We start from the raw sequence: 21,507 nt of genomic DNA, 5'->3' as shown, positions 1-21,507 counted from the left end.
TCTGCTCACGCTGGCAGGAGATGGCTGTGGCAACAACAAGAAGAAGCGAGGCCGACTGCAGCACAAGAGGCAGTGCTACCGCTGCCAGAAGATCGGACACGTCACCAGGACGTGTAGGGACGCAGTCGCTTGTCTGAAATGTGCCAAGGCGCATGACACGCGCGATTGCGACAAACCACCACATGTTGCCCCTACGTGCATTAGCTGCGGCGGCACACTCGCTGCAAACGCTTGCAGCTGCACGCACTTGAAGCAGCGGACATCACCGCCAAGAAAGCGGTACTTGGAGAAGAGGCAGCGGTCCCGCCACCCCCTCCCAAAGGGGGAAACGGGGAGGCCGCAATCTCGCCCAGTGCCTCCACCGACGATGCTGTGGCCGCAGAGAGGGTGGCAGTGCAGAAGGAGATAGTTGCACTCCACCGACAGCTGCAAGAGCTGCGGGAAGAATTCAGGACGCTGCAAAAGAAGACACCCGCCCCCTATGCTACCCCCATGGTGGTACGACAAGCTGGGTTGGATGTGTCGACACAAACGAACGTCCCCCGGAACCTGTAGCAATACAGGAAACAGGGGAGACGCACATGGACGTGGTGCAGCCTATACCGCCGCCACCTCCAGATGGGGAGAAGAAGATGCAGCAGGATAAACAAGATCAAGAGGGAGGAGGGATGCACTCTGAAGTCATACCGTTCCTGGACATCACGAACCTGCCAGTGATACTCAAGGTGATCACCACCATGGTGCGAGATGGGCTGTACGACATCCACAGAAACCCTTACCTTTTCGCGCAAGCAGAAGGGAAACAGAAGCCACCACTTCCACACCGGCCATTCGAGCTACGTGACGGATATCGGCAATTATGCTCAAATTCGTCTCAAAGAAGGACCTTCACACCATCAACTCGAACCTGGTCTTTACGCCGCGCGACTGGGGCTTCATCTTGGAGGATGCGGTCACGCGGCTGAGGAAGGAGGTCCAAGATGGACAAAGGAAGCTCTCACCCGAGCTGGAGTCCGCACTAAATAACATGACGCATGAGGGGAAGAAGAACTAATACAACATCAACTGCCAACTCCACCACCAGCGTGTGTGCATGCTAGCAGCCAAGATTTATTACCTAAACCACACAAGGACCATCCACAACGAGAGGCACAACTAATCCAACCCGTAAGGATCTAGGAGGAACAGCTACCCACAGCTTAGCCTCCGATACCTCGGGCCAAGGACTAGGCTCGTATGTACAGCAGGAGTGTGAGCGCCAGGAGAGAGGTTCTGGTAAGGTGGAGGCCTGTAGCTGACCGGAGTTAGTGTGGCTGCTGTGCCCAATGTGGAGAAATGAGCTCCATTGGACAGTCTAAGAACATGGCTGGTGCAATCCAGGAGTGAAGGTGAGTTGCGTGCTGGTGGACTGCAGATGAGGCCAATGCTAGAGTCCAACATGGAGAACTCATACGAGGTGCGGAGTGGACACTTGGATGCAGCTCAGAGTGAACAGTTGCACTGGGGCGAAGGGAGCTACTATTGGGAGACTGGCAGGATGCAGTCAGTGGCCTGAAGTGACTCACAATGTGAGCTGGTGCAGAATGGCCAGGTGGCATCCTTTATAGCTGCCTGGTGGAAGAATACTGCCATGGCGATCAGCAGGCAAGTGATCAGAAGATTAATTAATGCCCACAGTGGCAACATTTGTTGTGGCAACTCTTTCACTGCTAGTACGGAAGTGTGTTACTGTGGCAGTTGCAGGAGATGCAGTTGACAATTCGATGTGCTTGTGTTATTTTCATACTGTTTTCTTGCGATCGCCCGCAGTGGAGTCGCCAGTGGCTGGAAAGATGGCAAGCCACAGTACATGCCTGAGTGATTAGAAATATAAGTAAATGGAAGTTGGGATGGATGGACAAGTCACTGAAAGAATTGTGCAGTTATGGTTGATTTTTTGATGAAGTAAAAAGTGCAACTTTTAGTTGTTGAGTTGTCTCTGAACTCTGAGCTAGTAACTACAGTTGCCATGTTGGACTGTACCACAGTAATGAATCAACATTGCAAGAGAATTACCAAATGTCTGTTTAATACCTGACAAAAAATACTCCCAAATTTTCAGGGTGTGAGGACAAAAGAGAACATGCCGCTCATTATGACTTACACCCGGAGATATCACCATTTACTTATACAGTAGACACATTTTGTCTAACAGCATGAAAAAGATATATGTCTATGGGAAGGAGAACTGTTCTTCAGATGGTATTATTAAAATGGCCTGCAATTATTGAAAATCAATTTTGGGTTGCAATTTCGTGCTCTTTGATACATATGCTACCGAGCAATGGAAGTGGTGGCTGGGGGAGCAAGTACATAAGATTCCTTCTCCACCTTTTCTGCACACACTCTGTCTCCCGTGTTCTCACCATGGTGCTCATTTGTCACAAGTTGGAATCCTTTGGCCAAAGGCCCATGCATGGGGCTGAACCTTGCCATTGAACAGTACTGTCTGGTACATGTATACATTACTAGATGCTCATTTGGAAAGGTATGATTACCAAATCGTCAGATAGCACAGTGCAATAAAGATTTTACTGCCAGAAGCAAACATTGACCTCTTTTAAACAATTTCTTATAATGTGAAACAATAGATCAAGAGAGTGTTCAAAAATGGTGTGGTGAAATAGGAGCCATATCTTCATTCTTTGGCTCTGCATTATTACTGATCTATTCCTGTGTGGATTATGTTGTATATTATACTATTGCTGCTTTTCTGATAAATTATAAAGCTAGTTCAGTAAATATTTAAGCATTGATTACCTCAACATGTCAGTTTTGACCTCAATACGAAGTAGAAAATATGAATCTTCTGCTCCCCACAACTGATATCGGCAAACGTGCCAACCCGGTTCTGCCTCATAATGATAAATTTTTGTGAGCAGAGAGGGTATTGTGAAATGACAGTAAAGGGCACGGGAGGGGGGGGGGGGGGGGGGGGGGGACAGCATATATTGCTTTAATGAAGTGAAAGAGCAAGAAACAGAAATATAAGAGGTATTATATTGTTGTTTAATTATCCTGCCCTGAAGAACTAAATGTATCAGAAATTCAGTATTGAAGGAATCATTTGAAGCAATAACAGTGCATATTGAATACTTTCCTTCAGAAAGTCATTTTCTTGAAAATTGTCATTGTGGTGTATGCACATAGCTCAAATTTCCACAATAACACCATCAAGGGCTTCCTCGCGTAAATTCTGAACCTTATTAATTTGGAATGTACAATTTGTGGACGCAACCTTTCCTTTCACTAGCACCCATATATTTTCTAATGGGTTCTACTGGCAGTGGCAACAGGAAAACCTCACAATCTCATGGCCATTTCTGCTGCTAAATTAAGCCTAAATAGTTCAAAATGATTGTAAAGATGCTTGTTGTGTCGAACTTCCTCAAACATTTTTGCAATCATTTAGCAGCTCAAAATTGAATGTTTTCTCTTCTAGGCTCTGCACATGTAATTTATTCCTTGTCTGTGTTTGAATTATTTCTCCTTTTTTAGGTTATAACTGGTGTTATCCACAGAAATCACATAATCCTCTTATAAATCATGTAATAAATGCCATGTATTATGTAGTGTTTAAACACACTTTTATTCATCTTTTCAAGATAATCATTAGATTTGCTAAATGTAGAGGTTAGCTTTGCACTCTTGATAATGTCATATTGAGATGGCCCTTTGACAGGCAGTCCCTCTGTTTTCTTTGCCATTTCGCCATTTGACACTTTCAGCCATTGTCTTTCGAAGCCTACCAGATATGGTTCGTGGCATGGTTTCGATTGAAAATCACAAAAAATAATAAAATGGCAATTTTCTTTTCAGATGTTATACATTTTTCTCAGGAAATTTGCCCTAGCTGCTTCAATATTGAATCTTTCCAGCATAATACGTCTTTCATCAAAACTTCTTTTCTTAACCGCAGGTTTCCATTCTCCATCCTTCAGCACAGACTTTCTATATTGTTCTGAGTGAAACACCCTACAACTTTGTGGTTGTGGTCCGTGAACCTTATAAGATTTCGTCTCTTCTGGGATTGCCTAAATTCTTGTACCTTGTGTATGTCTTTGTGTGTCTTCTGTCATCTCAAATCACAAACAAGAACAGCAATAGTACACGATGAAAATGACAGTTCTCTTTGTAATCAATGCAACACTTCCGTACAGCGAATGTATAGGCAACTGAATCAGCAGAATTTCAAAGGTAGGTTTGTGTGTGTGTGTGTGTGTGTGTTGTGTGTGTGTGTGTGTGTGTGTGTGTGTGTTTTATAGACACTGCTTCTTATGATATTATCTGGGCAGCAGCTGTCACAGAAATGACATTGCGCTAACAGTGTGCTCTTAGCCATGAGTCAAGCCAAGCTAGGTCGGTGGCTTTTCATTGGCAGTTACAAACAAAGGGAAGACAAGGTGTGGGAGAACTAGCATCCTCCTCCCCAGTTGCTTTTGTTTTAGTATGAAACATACTAATAACTGTGACCTTATGTTAATTTCATACTAATAACTCTCCGTCCCCCATGTGTGTTTCACATCAAGTAATTTAAGTTTTCTTTTGCCTACAGTGTTAGAGATTTCTGGTCAGAATCTGGTCCTGCTGACGTTCTAGCTAAAGTGCAGAGGAAAGAAATCACACTGTTTCGAGCAGCAGAGATGTTAAATGTGACAGTGACGACTCTTGCAAACTACCTTTCTACATTGCGCCAGTATGAAGGAGATGAAAGCCTTGATGATGCAAGAGATCACGATGATATGTTTGGAGATACATATAAAACACCAGTTAAGAAATTTACGTCAGCTCTTGAAAATAATCCTGATATCACTATTGTGAAACAGGAACCACCAGGGACAATGATGAACCATGAACCGATTGATAATGATAGTGCCCTTCCTTCAGTTGGAACAAATGATGCAGACCATTCCGACACAAAAACTGTTGGTAGCCATCTACCAACAAATGGAGTAGATGACGAGGGAGGTGAATAGGTAAGTATTGTTGGTTGCTCAGATGAAAACTGCTTTGTTGTTGTTAGTGATGGTGGTAATGATGGTGATGGTGATAATAACAGTACTAATAAAAGTTCAATTTGGCCATGATACTGCATAACTGTAATGCATAGGATTTCTGCAGAGTAAAATGGTGCGTCTGGGAAACCGCTTTTCTGTAATTAAAAAGCATGCCACAGTGACTGGTGTTAAAGAACGTAAAAAAAATTGACAACTTAGTAAGGATGTAAGTGTGGTAATGTAAAAGATGATGGCAAATTAGAATAATCTAAATAAATTTACAGATAATCAAGAAAAGACATTGAAATAAATTCAGCAGATGTAACTTTTAAACAAATGTAAAAGATTTGGTGGAGAGGGGAGGAGGGAAGTTAACTTAGAAAACCAAGGAGTATTTCATTTGGTGAAAGAGAGGAGGTCCGTCGTTTGGAAACATTTGTATGTTTCTAAACTGTACTACCCACAACAATATAATTTCATTGTTTTATGCCACTTTGATCCTGTTGTAGTTGTGAATTTTTTGAGTTGTACTGATGAAATATTTTCATATTGCTTATGCCAGTGGCCTTGCCACAGTGGTAACACTGGTTCCAATCAGATCATCGAAGTGAAGCACTGTCGGGTTGGCTAGCTCTAGGATGGGTGACCATCTGGTCTGCGGAACACTGTTGGCAAGCGGGGTTCACTCAGCCCTTGTGAAGCAAGCTTAGGAGCTACTTGATTGAGAAGTAGCTGCTCCAGTCTCATAAACTCACATACGGCCAGGAGAGCACTGTACTGACCACGAGCTCCTCCATATCCGCATCCAGTGACGCCTGTGAGCTGAGGATGACACGGCGGCCAGTCGGTACAGTTGGGCCTTCATGGCCTGTTTGGGTGGAGTTTAGTTTTTCATATTCCTTATTGTCCTGTCTTTGTTGTAACTGTCTCGTGTGTTTTCTTCATTTGAGAATCATTTGATATGCTGCTAGGCCAAGTTAATCTTCTTTGAACAGGCATTTCTTTTCTTCTGTCAGGGTATAGTTCCTTGCAGAGTTACGAGGCACCACTTGATGTTTCCTCTGAATTTTTTTGTTGAATGCTTTATGGCTGCATTCAGGTAGCTATTAATAAATAATGTAACATTTTCAAATTGACAAGAACATAACAACCATAAGCCTCCCATAAGAGCTGAGAAATGGCACTAATATAAACATTCATATATGGACAGTGATGTTACAAAATTGTACCCATTGTGTTAAATTGCTGCTATAGTCTTGATTTATACTGTAACATAATTTGAGATGTGTTTTTGATAAAACTGCTAAGTACTGTCTAGTAATATCTCTTTTTTAATTTTTTGTAATTTTTTCTTCTTCCTTTTATCACTAGCCTCTTCTTGCTCCCCATCTCCCTCTCCAGTGTCACACCATTTCCATTTCAGGGTCCAAATATTATGGGCTTCTCCTAATGAAGCTACTAATACTTACTTTTGTTTTGTGTCTGATGCTCAGCATTTTGGATAAATTTGAAGAACATCATTGTGATTAAGAAAATGAGAAAATTGCATTAAATTCTATTTAGTTACAAACAATCCAGCTCAGTTTGGGGCCATATACTGTACTTCAGAGCCAAAGAACTCGCATAATGCAAATGTTCCTCTTCCTTCTTTAAAAAATATCTAGCTCATAAATCATTGCAAATTATCAACAACAACTTACTATTGTCACAGTGAGAATTACTTATATAATTTGAAACATTTTCACATTTTACTGTGCGTTCAGTGTATTATGTCATCTGCGTTCCCCCCACGCTGCCAATATTATAGAAGATTGACATGTGTCACAGCGTAATCTGAACTGCAAACATCAGCATGTAATTAACTCTATGAAAAAATAAAGCTAATGCATTAATCATTCATGTATGACCTTATGAGGATACGCTTCTATAATATAATCTGTTAATTATTATGTTGCAGCAAATGTCTTGGTAAACCAACACACTGGTTTGGAACCATCTAATAGCAATACGCTTATGGGTGCAGACATATAGTGAGGTTCTGCTGTGCTTGTAACTATAAGAGCAATATTAGCTGTGTAATGAAAGAGGCCCTGTTATTGAACAGGTATTAAAGTGGAAGCATTGAAACACAGAAAACAGAGTTATAAATATTACTAGATTGCAATGTCAAATGTATTCTTTTATTTTCACACACAGGTAGCCAAAATGTTATAACTGGCATACTGACTATCTTATCAAAATAAAAATGTTGTAGGTTAACTTTTTATGGTTGGGGTTCAAAATCAAGTAAAATTTTTTGAAGGACATCATAGTTGCCTTGGTTGCAAAAACTGTTTGTCCATGAAAACAGTTACTATAGTTTTGACCATGTGGCCATTTTCAATCAGTTTTCTCTGAAAATTTTTTGCTTCAACACATATCAAAACTATGAAAAATATTTTACATGTGCAGGGTAATTATAAAGTCCATGAAACATTTTAAAAAATCCGCACAGGGAAATAGCTAAACATAACATTTGGTGAATGGTGCCCCTCCACATATCCACAACTGTGTATGAGTTTACCTGAAAGAGACATTGCCACATTGCTGGATAGGTTGTGTTGCAACCGCTGAACTAGCACTACTCAAGTGCCCACAATCGTCACTGGACTCAATGCTTTGTGATTTTTGCTTGCGGCATTACATCATTGATAATGTTTGCATTCCATCTGTATCGCAGCACTTTGAACTGTGACACTGCAATGCAACAGCTGTTCTTACCATCACTCCTGAACTGATTTGGGTATAGTTAGAATTGGACCGTCGAGTAGATGTGTGCCGTGTGATATAGTATGGACACACATAACATTTATAAACACTCTAAAAGAAAACAAACTTTTTGTCTTTTACATAACCTATTGTTTGTTAAATTGCTCTTGACCATTTATCTCTGTCGATTTTTTGAAATGTTTCATTCACTTCATGCTTAGTCTGTATTGTCATCATCACTTCAGTGTGCTGAATATTTAACATTGTCATCATCTTTGGCATAAACAACATTAAACCGTTTCACATACATTACACTGATGGCAACTGAGACTGTTGGTGGGAAGAAGATATTCAGAGGTCATGTTTTTCTGCCTGGAGAACAAGTTCTTGTCTCTGATAGTGGGCATCAAGAACCAAATTATGTCTGCACTCAGGTGGTGAATGACAACGAAAGTTTACATGTTGCCAGCTGACGTGTTCACTGCATGTCTTTCTACTCAAGGATAAACACCACGAAACTGACCATATACATGAATTTCCACAGAACAATTGTCCAACTTAGGACATTCAATAGCCAGTTGTTCAGTTTGCGCTATGGTATGATTTGGAGGCTTTCTTCCAACACCAGTTTCCTCAGACTCGAGAGATGGGAACTTGTTCTGCAATGTATCCTCTTATCCCACCACCCAACTGAAATCTGAGACAGTTCTTACATAATAATTGAATTGTTTAAGAAAATAGAGATGTTGTAAAGGCCTCTCCCCTACCATTTCTATTTGTAGTTGCAACATTACTCGTATCCTCCATCATTGCTTGAGTATTAATCACTGTTTAGAATCTCTGTTACATATCTGCAAGCCTCATTTTATGTCCTCATTCAGCCTCAAAAGAGAATATAATAAATGATGATAGGAATTTTCAGTAAAGTTGTAGATGCTCCATATATTCAAATTACTGTCAGTAGACATTTATTTTAACACCAGTGCTGAAATGATCAATTTGCTGTTTCAGATAGTTAAAATTTTTTTAAAAATACCGTCAAACCTAAATCAACGAATGATAGTTGACAGTGATTGATTGTAACTGATTGTGACTGACTGTGACTGACTGACTGACTGACTACCGAAGACAAATTGACAGTGACTCGATGCTTAACAGAGATTGACTGATCACAGCTATTTATTTGCCACTAGCAATTGCATTGTTCGCCATGCCTGTTTTCAGATGTTCATAGAAATATTTTTAATGTATGTTCACAAAATAATAAAATACATATCAATTAAATTTTCAATGGATATTTTAAAAACAGGAATTATGGACAGTACTTGTACACCTATGAAAATTAAGTTATTTTATTTAACTAATGACAAATTATTCTGTAAATGACTTTGGTACTGTCCTCTACTTTTATGGACACAGTATTCTAGTGAACTCCATCAAAGGTATCCCAGAAACAAAATCTTATGTTTGAAATATTTCATTAACTAACATATTTTCTCAGTAATTATATTCATTTTTAGCAACAACAAAAATGAGCTTCAAAATAGTAATACTGGATTTTTGTAAGTGTTACATTTGAGAAGTTGTCAAGTTCTGTGTTTCTTGCAAAAATAATGTTTTTCAACAGCAAAGTTTCCTAAATTTAAAAATTTAAAAACAAGATAGGAAAACTTATGGAGGCAGAAGAAAAGGTATTTAAAATGAGATACTGTGTATGTGAGGACTGTTCAGAAAGTAATGACCAATAGGTCACAAACCAGAAACGGCAATGAAAATCCAATGAATTTTTCACATATGTTTTGGGCATTGTTTCTAGTACACCTGTTGATCATGTTACATCGCTGTTTTCAGTTCTGAGCAGTCAGTCAGCATGTAAAGATGCCTAGAACAGTAGTGTCTGCCACCAGGAATGGGTTATCACTGCACACCTGATTTCAAGCAGCCTCACATTAGGTAACTGTCATGCATTTTCTTCTTCATGAAATTTTTGGTCGCACACTGCAGAGACAATGAGGATGACCCTACAGTGTTTTTGACGGGAAGTGTTGATCACCCACCTTACAGCCCAGACTTGGCTGCCTCTGATGTTCATTCCTGCTCACATGAACCACTGGCTATGACCGAGTGAGGTGGCGCAGTGGTTAGACACTGGACTCGCATTCGGGAGGACGACGGTTCAATCCCGCGTCCGGCCATCCTGATTTAGGTTTTCCGTGATTTCCCTAAATCACTCCAGGCAAATGCCGGGATGGTTCCTCTGAAAGGGCACGGCCGACTTCCTTCCCCATCCTTCCCTAATCCGATGAGACCGATGACCACGCTGTCTGGTCTCCTTCCCCAAACCAACCAACCACTGGCTATGAAAACAACATTTTGGCACAGACAGTGAACTGCAGACTCGCATAGAGAAGTGGCTGAAAGAACAAGCAACTGCCCCCTATGATGAGGGTATTGGAAAGTTAGCACAATGCTAAGACAAATGTCTTAAATTGGAGCAGCAACTATTTAGAGAAGTAACTGGAAGATATTGCAAACTGTTGCAAATAAAATGGTTTTTGGTTTTCACTGTGGTTTCCATTTCATGACAAATCGGATCTTACTTTCCAAATAGCCCTCGTAAATATTGAAACGGACACTGCTGTCAAGCTAGTCAATAAATGGGGCCTTATATTTTAAACTATAAGAATCGTAAAAAGTAAATCTCTTTAAAGAATTTCACATTTTGAGTGGCCTATCTACATACATAAGAATAGAGGAAAAAATATTATTTGTAAGGAATGATACCAAGACAAGTGAATCTGGTCCACCTTGCTGTGTTTCAAATGTGTAGTACTATCCAAATACTTTCTTCTGCAGCCTTCTGTTAAATGATAGGTTGTTGAAATGAGAATGAATCAGATTTTATACAATTCATTGACAAATTATGCTTCTAGTTAGTTGTGCAAAATCTTTCATGCGAGAGGGGAGGTACTTTCCTAATGCAGCTGTTGGGAATTTATCACAAATACAACTACTTTGGTGCAGTGAGGTGTCTTGTAGCTCATACTTTGCCACTGTTATTGTTGTTTACTTTTATCATTGACCACAAAAATGTTGTCGACATGATTCTGGTTACAGCTCTTTTGGCACAACATTCCATGATCGGTACCAAGCATACCTGGCATCTTTTAACATTCTCTCCAGTGATTTTCGTAAATCATTTTGTCGTTTATGTGAATGCACCGGTATAGTCACTGCTTTTCAATCCAAATTGCCAGTCCTTTTTTTAAATTTTTACTACATTTACATGAAACTTCCTATTTGTTAAAAAAATTTCCCAAAATTCATCAGGTTTTTTTCCAAATTTCTTAAATACTCTTTTAAGATGTAGATTCGTAAACCCTACAGCTAGATAGATTGTAATATTGTCTATTACATTGTACACTCTGATGCCTCCTCTACCAAACATATCCGCATTATATTAGCATTGCTATTCATAGTTCCAATACGTGTAAAACCAACTAATTTTGGCTCATTGCTTGTCCAAGCCTCCATATTCCTTACAAAGATCAACCTACATAAGATCTTTTGAACTAATTATCTCCTCATCCACAGTCTATCTCTAAATACAGCACTACAAGTGTTGTCACCTCATACTCTTTTCCAATTATCAGTGACAAAAATGTTATCAGCTTTTACACCAGTTCACTTTTACCAATCATTTGAAACCACAATCTTCATGTCACCAGCATGATCGTTAATAATTTTCTGCGCAATATCTGCAATTTTTTGTACAGCTGTTGCTTTCAGAATAGAGTTTTGGTTCCTCATTCTGTTCCAATTTTTACAGACACCACGAGCATATGTTCTTTATTCTTCATTTTCATATACTTGCACTTGTTGTATCATGTATTTATTCTCCTTCAAATAGAAATATTTTTTCATTGCTCCTGTCTGCTGTTAACTGCCCCAGTTGAATGGATTCCTTATTTTCTTTCTTGGTGAGTTGGTAGGTCACTTTCATGCCATCTTCTTAGGACAGTGTTTTTATTTTAATGTTGGAAATAGGACAGATTGCTACTCACCATATAGAGCAGATGTTGAGTCACAAACAGGCACAACACTCACACACACTCACTCACTCACACTCACACACACATACACACACACACACACACACACACACACACACACACACACACACACACAAAGGCTTTCGCAATCACTATCTCTGCTCTGACCACCAAAGCTGGGCTGCCAGCAACTGCAACTGTTGGGAGAAGCATTTGTGGTGGCGGTAAGGGGGATAGGTGGTTGCCTCTGACAGCTCGCTGAGTCCTTTTACCTGGTAGTCTCTGCAAATCAAAATAACAGTGATACAGCCAGTGTTGACAGATAGGATGCTTCGAAAAGACCACCCAGAAACAAATTCATGGTACAGCAATGGTCACCTACATGGCACCATCCTATAATAATCTATTCATGGGCCATGTAGAAGAATGCTTCCTAATCACCAGAATCCCAAACCCTTCATCTGGTTCAGAGTCATTGATGTCTTTATCTGAACCGAGGGTGTGGAGACTCCTCTAAAACCTTAACACCTTCTCCCTCATTAGTTCCACTTGGTCCTCCTTAACCTGCCCTCACTCACATCATTTCCCATCTTTGCCCTCACCATCTGTCTCATTTAACCTGTTCACTCCCCAGTCCACTTCGTTTCCCCCCTCCCCCCTCCAAACTACTTCATTTCCCCGTCTTTGAATACCCACATCTGCTTCGTTTACCCTTTAAGCACACACCCATCTGTTCCATTTTCCCTTCAAGTACACACCTTCCTGCACCATTTCCTCTCTAAACACACATCCAACTGCTTTGTTGCCCGTCAAAGCACACATCCATCTACCGTGTTTGCCCTCTTTGCACATTCCCATCTGCCTCGTTTCCTCTCTTTGCACATTCCCATCTGCCTCGTTTCCTCTCTTTGCACATCCCCATCTGCCTCGTTTCCTCTCTTTGCACATCCCCATCTGCCTCGTTTCCTCTCTTTGCACATTCCCATCTGCCTCATTTCCTCTCTTTGCACAACCGTCTGGAATGGCCAAGCTGTTCTAGGCGCTACAGTCTGGAACGGCGCGACCGCTACGGTCGCAGGTTCGAATCCTGCCTGGGGCATGGATGTGTGTGATGTCCTTAGGTTAGTTAGGTTCAAGTAGTTCTAAGTTCTAGGGGATTGATGACCTCAGAAGTTAAGTCCCATAGTGCTCAGAGCTTATCTTTGCACATTCCCATCTGCCTCATTTCCTCTCTTTGCACAGTCCCATCTGCCTCATTTCCTCTCTTTGCACAGTCCCATCTGCCTCATTTCCTCTCTTTGCACAGTCCCATCTGCCTCGTTGCCTCTCTTTGCACAGCCCCATCTGCCTCGTTGCCTCTCTTTGCACAGCCCCATCTGCCTCGTTGCCTCTCTTTGCACAGTCCCATCTGCCTCGTTGCCTCTCTTTGCACAGTCCCATCTGCCTCGTTTCCTCTCTTTTTGCACATTCCCATCTGCCTCGTTTCCTCTCATTTGCACATTCCCATCTGCCTTGTTTCCTCTCTTTTTGCACATTCCCATCTGCCTCGTTTCCTCTCTTTTTGCACATTCCTATCCGCCTCGTTTCCTCTCTTTTTGCACATTCCCATCTGCCTCGTTTCCTCTCTTTTTGCACATTCCCATCTGCCTCGTTTCCTCTCTTTTTGCACATTCCCATCTGCCTCGTTTCCTCTCTTTTTGCACATTCCCATCTGCCTCGTTTTCTCTCTTTGCACATTCCCATCTGCTTCTTTTCTCTTCTTTGTCTCTCCCCAATTCTCTTTGTTCCCTCTCTTTGTTTCGTCCTTAATCCACATCGATGCCCCCCCCCCCCCCCTTTTGCCTCAACCCCCAATCCGCTTTGTTCCCTGTCTTTGCCTCTTCCCCTCATTCGTTTTATTCCCCACTTTGCCCCTCCCCCCACACCCACTTCGTACCCCTCTTTGCCCCACCATCCACCTTGTTTTGTCTCCTTGCCCCCGCCCTTTGTCACCATTTTTGTGTGGTTGCCCTGTTGTCCCCTCTCTTTGTGTGGTCCATTTCCTTGTCCTCCCACCTTTGTGTGTGGTCCACATCCTTGTCTGTAACACCCCCGCCCTGTGTGTGTGTGTGTGTGTGTGTGTGTGTGTGTGTGTGTGTGTGCGTGTGCGTGTGCGCGTGTCTGTTTTACACATGAACGTATACGTAATATCTAGATGTCTTAAATATTATCCGTTTATGTGATGGTTTAATTATTTGAGTGTTTTTTCCTTCTAATTTCAGATATTGACTGTTTGATTCCTCAAGGCTCTAACAGTACAGAACATTCCTGAAATGAAATCAGCTTCTTCAAAGATACCATCACACCTTTTTTCTACATTTTCTGATATTTGTATGAAGAAAATTGTATTTAAGTGATGGTTACTCGGGAATGTGGTACAAATGGTTCTAAATTGATGTAGCCATGTGACTGTAATACAAGAAATTACTGCTGTATGATAGAACTGGGATAACCTTTTGAAGTCCAGTGGTTTTGTTTATTTTTATTGCAATGGATTTGACTGGCAGATGTAAAACATACAGAACTGGATCCGCACTCCTCTTTTGTATCTCAACACAGACTGAGAAAAGGGACACATTTATGTGATGTGTGACTGGTATTCAGAGTTTTGTGCAATCAGTTGTTCTCTTTGTAGACTGGAATGAACTGACTGTGTTAACAGCCACATTGTCTATGCTTTGTAGACAGTCTCTTAATTTTATTTTACTTTTTTTTTATTTATTTCTGTTTTGTACTGAGGAATGTTTACTGACTAAATGATATTGAATGAAATGATCTAGCGATATTGTTGACAGAATATTTAATGTTAAGGAAGATATGGTAAAAGCCTATTATAATGCAGCTTTCTATTTCTCACAGTGTGCATTGTAATAGACATATTTCAATTAAAACTGATGCCTCCAAAATTAACGTATTTGTAAGTCATTTTCATTCTTTCTTAATTGTCCTTAGTTGCATTTGTCGTGCTTGGGTCATAAGTTGCTTTTTGTAGTATTTTGTTATCCAGCAGGAGTAATTATTGTTTCAGTATGGTGACACTCTTTATCACTCATTGGAAGTAATGCCACAGTGAGCAAAGGAAATGTTGAACAGTCCTGCAAAGAGGTCACCATATTTGCAAAATTAGTCAAGAACAGTTTCATAAATTAAAAACAATTTAGGTTTGGCAATAAAACAAGTACCAAAATGTTGTTTGCACCACCAACATCTAACTCGTACTTTTGATACGAGTTGGCAGTTCTGAGGAAGAAAATGAAAACATTATTGCTGTGTTATTTTAGGCTTGTACTGCAAGTCTGAATTTTTGTTGTACTGATTATTATTTCTATTCCTGTGATATTTCTGGAAATAACTGTTTCAAGCTGTTGTAAGGTGTAATTATCTTATATCTCACACCTAGATTCGATGGTACATCAAGGTGCAAAAACCCACTTCTCGCAATCACAGTATCGTTACTTTGTTCGGATGTTTAGTGTGCTACTAAAAGTTGGTTCATAATGTTGCTATTCAATCATTTACATTGCTATGTTCATTTGTTGTTTGTAAATGTAATGGAAACATGAGAAAGTGACTGTGTTAAATATTGTAGAAGGTAACAATCTACACGTCTGGTGATGTCACAACAAGCAATCTTAAGTGCCATCCCCAAGTTATAGTATTATATACAAATACTGTAATCTACAGAAGCTAAAATCAATAAAAGATAACTGTGCTGGTGTTACTTTGACAGACACTACCATCAGAATGACTACCACAACTACTTATCTCAGTTGTTTAGAAGTATCCTTTTGTTGCCAGAAAATAAGATAATGTATCAACTAATAACCATAATACTCAGTGAGGTTTTTTCTTTCGAATGCAAACCATGAGATGTCGCCAAATGCGTAAGTAAAATGATATTCCAGTATTGTGAAATTAGTTTTGGTTGAAGACATGGCAGGTTTTCACTAATCAGCTCACTTCTGTGTAATATGCATTATTGCAGTGACATAATGTATGAAGTTGCTGCTTGGGTATTAATCTTCATTTACTTTGCCCATTACTGTTGTTACAAAGCTTACATTGTGGCTTTTGTATGACGTCAGTTTCCCAAAATGAGCAAATAGTCAGTTTGAACATGAATGATAATTTTAATTCCATATACTGGTCTGTGCCCTGATGTAAACGACAGTTAGCATATTCAATGTATTAATTTTCCCTGTTGAAAAATCTTGTCATGTTTCTCTATTTCAGCAGAGACAAACCAAATTAAGCAATGACATCACCAAATCAACCAGTATTTTTGTAATTGAGCAAACTGTTCAAAAATAACAAATCAGGATTTGGAGGCCTTGGATAAATCACGATGTCTGTCAGTATATATAAATGCCGTGAATTATTTTATTACTGAAACTTAAGTAGTTTCTTTTCTATAAACTGAAAGTGGAGGGGGGAGAGAAAGGGAAGGAAATATTGATGTCAGCTGCATCGGGACTTTAAGAAGAATCAGTGGCAACAAGTGAAAATCTTTATGGACTGTGATTCGAACTCTGCACCCCCTGCTTACTAGGCAGTTGTGTTAACCACTGTGCCATCCGGACCCAGTGTTTATTGCAATTATGCAGACTATCTCCGCTGACCCACAGTCTCATGTAGTGCCACATAGCCACAATCACCGCCCGTATCCTCCATGCTTGCTACTTTGAGGTTCCCGCTGAAGGTAGAACGTAATTGTGCATCTGCACTGAAGGTGGTGGATTTGTTGCCCATTAATGTGAATCAGTTGTATGAATGTGTAGTATCTGTTCTTTTCGATGTGTTGGATTCCATGTGGTATCTGTTCTTTCAGACCACACATTCAAATAAATACGTTCTGTTAAGAAATTGCCTCTACAAGAACACTCAGCCATTATGTATTGTACACATGGCTTATTTTATATTGAATTAGCAGAAAACTGCTCATTTTCCATATTGTTGTTGCTATACCCCACTTTATTTTTTTGCTTTCTCTAATCTCCTTAGAACAACTGCTGGATAACAGTATCTTTTCTTTTTCTTCAATCACAAAACGTTTCCTGTCACTGTACCCATCTCTCATTAAGTTGGGATGTATCGATTGGAGCATTTTTATTATGCCAGTTCTCCTTCACTTCCATCTTTATTCATCTCAGGTCCTATTCTTCCAGATGTTGTAACACTAATTCACTCCTACATCTCCCTTCCCAATCATGTGACTAGCAAACACTGCATTTTTCAGTCAGATTTCTTCTCATACCATCAACATTCTTTAGTACAGATCATTTGATGCTCAGTCTCATTTTTTATCTTCTCTGGCCTGTATCTTCCCAAGCACTTACCTCTCTTTTTTTCTTTAGTTGTGCTGCACTGTGTCAGACTAATGTTGTAATCTCAATTGCATATAATTCTATGTTGGGCTTTTTTGTCTAGTTGTGTCTTGCCTTTGCATTTCAGTGATGAAGAGGTTGGCAGAATCTAGGCAGCCCATCTATGAATTGGTTTCTTGCATTTGTTTCATTATTTGCTACCTTCCAATGTCTGATCGCTCTGTCAAGTGTGATGTAGAACTTTTGTTGTTTATCTTTGTAAGTAAAAATCTGCCAGTACTGCTTTCTTTATCTTTACACGTACCTCTGTCTTTCATCTTTAATTGGTACTTTGAGGTAGAAGTGCTCATGGAGTGCTTTCATCACTTATTTGGTCCTCATTTATGTAAGGAAAATATGAAATTATCACATTTGTAAAATTTGAGTTTTTCACACTATTTAGAAACATGCTGAGTATTGCATTAGTTTAATATATGTGGCTAATGAAATCTCAGAACTCTCATTTTTAAATTGTGCTAAATATCTTATACTTTATGTTGTATACAGATATTTGTTTAAAATTTGCTTATGTAAGGTCTTAAAAGACTGCACTTGCTAGGATAATGGATGTATAGTATTTAAAAGCTATGGTTTTCTTCATTAATGTTTTGCTATCTTATTCTAGTCACTGTCAAGAAAGAAAATCCTACTGTATGCATGTGTTTTATGTAACTATTCATCAATTTTTTTTATGGTGGAAATAGCACTGATGTACATGGATGTGAAACAGTATACAAATCATCTACCTGAAGTTGCCATGGTATTCTGAGTTTTAGAATCTTTCAATTAACTATCAGAGTGGGCATTCCATACTGTGAAATCTGATGGTTAAATGAAGTGACTTTTCACATTAATTTACTGTACAGGGAACATCATAACCATAATTTTCCATTATAGTATTTCTAGAGTGCTGCTGTGTAAACCATTGAAATAGCTTATATAACGAGAAAACACACACACACACACACACACACACACACACACACACACACACACAGAGTCATTCACTCTAACTTCACTTCGAAATGTTCTCAGCAAAAAAATGAGGTGTGTGGTAATCTAACGGGGCATTCACTCAGTACGCTTGTGCCGGTAACAGCTGTGATTTTCTCTGTATGTGGCCCCGCATCCATGGAGCTCTTCTCCATAATCTCACAGTACCTTGTAACACCAAACAGCTTATGCAGAAACTGAAACACACCAAGTAAAGCAGTGGCCACCATAATAGTGTATGGAAGCAATGCAAAAATAAAAAAATTATGATATGGAAGTCTTTTGTTGGAAACCACATAAGTGGGTTTACAAAAACAAACGGTTGCGAAAAGTGGGTTTTGAAACTATTAGTTATTTATTTACTTGTAATGTCAGTATTTATTATATCTCTTATATAATTTATAGAACCATAAATTAGTGTTAAATGCATTGCAGATATAATCAGTATAAACTTATGATTTTATCTAGTACATAAAGTATGTTTTAGACAATCGTATTTACATTTTGATATGTTTACACAGCCATCTGACAAACATAAGTGTTCATGACAATTTTTATACTTTTTTTATGTCAGGTTTTCTGTTGTGGCATTTTAAAGACATAGCAAGGACCAAAGAACTGACAGAATAATTTTTGAGATATAGACTGAACCATGATCAAAGTATTTAGTTTGTGTGCATTGTATTGTGTAGTATTTTCACAGAGCAGTGTGATCTTTGTGTTTGTGGCAATGTGTTTTTGAACCTTGTTTTGTAGGTTCAGACTGCAGCAGAAGCAGTGTATGCATATCAAAATGATTTGAGAAAATTTATTTATGTATTTTTACCTGTCGTTGTGGATAATTTGGCCCAAGTTTTCTTAAATAATTTTTGTTTTGTGCTTCACATTTTTTCCATTATGTATGAACTCATTTTTCATTTAAATATACAGGAATCTAGAATTGGTTTGTAATTATTAAAGATAATAGTCTGTATACACACTTTGAAACAATCCTTGTATGTACATTTTTCATTGGGGTCTTATTTTAGAGATTTTCCTTAGTTCTCTTAGTTTTGGTAGATAATTATCAGGTCTTCATTTAGTGGATACCAGTGCCTCATGCAAAGGAACATAAATTAATACAATCACTTTTCTAAAAAGGTAATTGTGCTACATTTGCATCATCTGTAACCAAATATGTAACTGACATAGCTATGAAGAAGATACATTATTAAGAATATATATATATTATGTATACATACATGTAAAATTCAATTACAAATATATGAATGTGTATTAGAAGGGAAAAAAGAGAGGAAAACACTCACACAAAGTTCCTATATCAGAATATAATTCTTGCTAATTTTTATATCTCAGTATTTGAGCAACATTATAAAAAGGAAATGTAGCTGTGTATCAATTTGATGAAACAACTTTTTACTTTAGCATTAAATATTAATGCTTAGGTGTTTGTTGTAGAGCGTCTGTTTTGAATTGAGGCAAAAAGAGGAAGATTAAGCTATTTATCCTCAAAATATTCTAAATGTTGGATAACTGAGAGGAAAGTACACTTTATATGTACTAAACCTATTTCGGAGATTCATTTCAGTTCTCATCATTTGTACATCACCCAACACTGTTAGCAGTTTACCTCAACTTTTGTGTTGTAGCTATTGTTCTTGTTTAATTATTTATGTTGTAAGCAATTCTGTAGTTTATTTTCGTTTGTAAATGCATATTGTAAGTTTAATGTACTTCCTTTGCCGAGATATTGTCACAATTGTATGAAAGTTTCACAGTTGTTTTTAAACTAAATGGGGAAATTTACAGGTGAAACACACACGAACATTTTTCTTATGTTCTGATTTAATGTCCATGCAATATGCGTTTTATCACTTATGTCATAAAACGCTGCAAACTGAATCCAATAAGCAGTTGAACAGTGGTGGTTTGTGCAAAGCAGAATTCTGAAATTGAGGTTACTCTGGAAGTTGGTTCTTTATTTCTGCCATTGAGATTATGTAAACTGCAGCTGCAGTTACCATCTCTTCACCTCTCACTTTGACTCATCTCTAGTGCAATGTGCTCTGATTAAGTACATCACTTTCATTCTTTATTTTTGTTATGAATCAGTTTTTTTTCCTTTTCTTTTGTTCCTTGATCATTGAACACTGACATTGCTTTTTTACAGATTCAAATATAATTTCCACATTTTGTTATTTTTCTGGTGTAGTACTGTTTTATGTTAAGTCATTTGGTTGTTCTTGTCTCTGTAGAGATTCTGAGGCCACCACAGTGACAGCAAGAATTGTGAAAGAGTGTAAGAAACTTAGTGAAATAATTAGAAACTACTCCAGTCATAGGGCAAGAAATTATCGAAGCTGCACTGTGTAAAGAAAAATAACTTTAGGAAAGTTGCTGTTGGACAGCAACTGTATAAATAGATAGCTGCTTAAAGAGTTTCATTACTCAGATTTCTGATAGTTTAAATGCATGAAAACTGAAAAATATTAGTTCATTGCTTTTCCAATTGTTTGTTAAATTGAGAAATAACTTTTATGACAGCAGCTGTTTTTTATTCTGCTTTTGTAGCTACCCACAAGTGGTTTTCAAGCATTATTTCTGCATTTAACTTCCTAAGATATATTTTAGGTTACTGAATATGCAGCTGCAGTTTACGAGAAAAAATAAATAAATTTGTGGTTGCTTATTTTTCTCAGAATATTATTCTTATTAGTTTATATTGCTGAAAAAATTACAAGTTAGGCCTCTGCCTGTTAATATAATATGCAAGTGAATCTCTTGCAAATTCTTATAGTGAAAAATATCAGACAGAAGTAGGTTTCATTTGATTTAAAAACACAATTTATGCCATTTTCTAGATATCTTTTGTAATACTTCGTTTGTATCTTTTTTTATTTCACACACAATCACAGATAATTGATTTGTCAATTTATCAGGTTATGACCATTTGAAATGAGAGTATATCACAATATATTTCAAGACTGGAAAAGATACAACAAATTCATGGAGTGATTTGAAAGCTGAAATCCTGTGAGTCATTACACTTACCTACTTAAAATAGATATTTATATTGGTGTCAGTGTACAGTCAGCAGAGGTACCTTAACTTCTGTATTTGTAACTTTGTGACCAGTATAGTAACTGTTTTTGTGCATTTATTGTTCACAGGGGTGATTTGATATTTTTTAGCCAGGTTTTAAATTTCTGTCTGATATATCCCACTTAAGAAATAAGCTTTTGGGAGTGAACGAAACACCTTGAACAGCCATGCATG

General features: G+C 38.6%; 1 protein-coding gene across 3 annotated transcripts in view; it reads left to right on the top strand.

Annotated features, from left to right (window-relative positions):
• Positions 1–20,822, top strand: part of LOC124612330 (longitudinals lacking protein, isoforms H/M/V) — a 152,834-nt gene extending 132,012 nt beyond the window's left edge. For all 3 annotated transcript variants that reach the window (XM_047140473.1, XM_047140481.1, XM_047140490.1), the window contains 2 exons: positions 4,595–5,015; positions 14,098–20,822. In XM_047140473.1, coding sequence (XP_046996429.1) covers positions 4,595–5,015 — 421 coding nt within the window. In that variant the 3' untranslated portion in view covers positions 14,098–20,822. The remainder of the gene's footprint in view (positions 1–4,594; positions 5,016–14,097) is intronic.
• The last annotated feature ends 685 nt before the right edge of the window (positions 20,823–21,507 follow it).

The sequence above is a fragment of the Schistocerca americana genome, chromosome 1, assembly GCF_021461395.2.
Source record: "Schistocerca americana isolate TAMUIC-IGC-003095 chromosome 1, iqSchAmer2.1, whole genome shotgun sequence".
Classification (NCBI taxonomy): Eukaryota; Metazoa; Arthropoda; class Insecta; order Orthoptera; family Acrididae; genus Schistocerca; species Schistocerca americana.
Note: the sequence above shows the minus strand (reverse complement) of the source record. Positions and strands in the feature narration are given on the sequence as shown.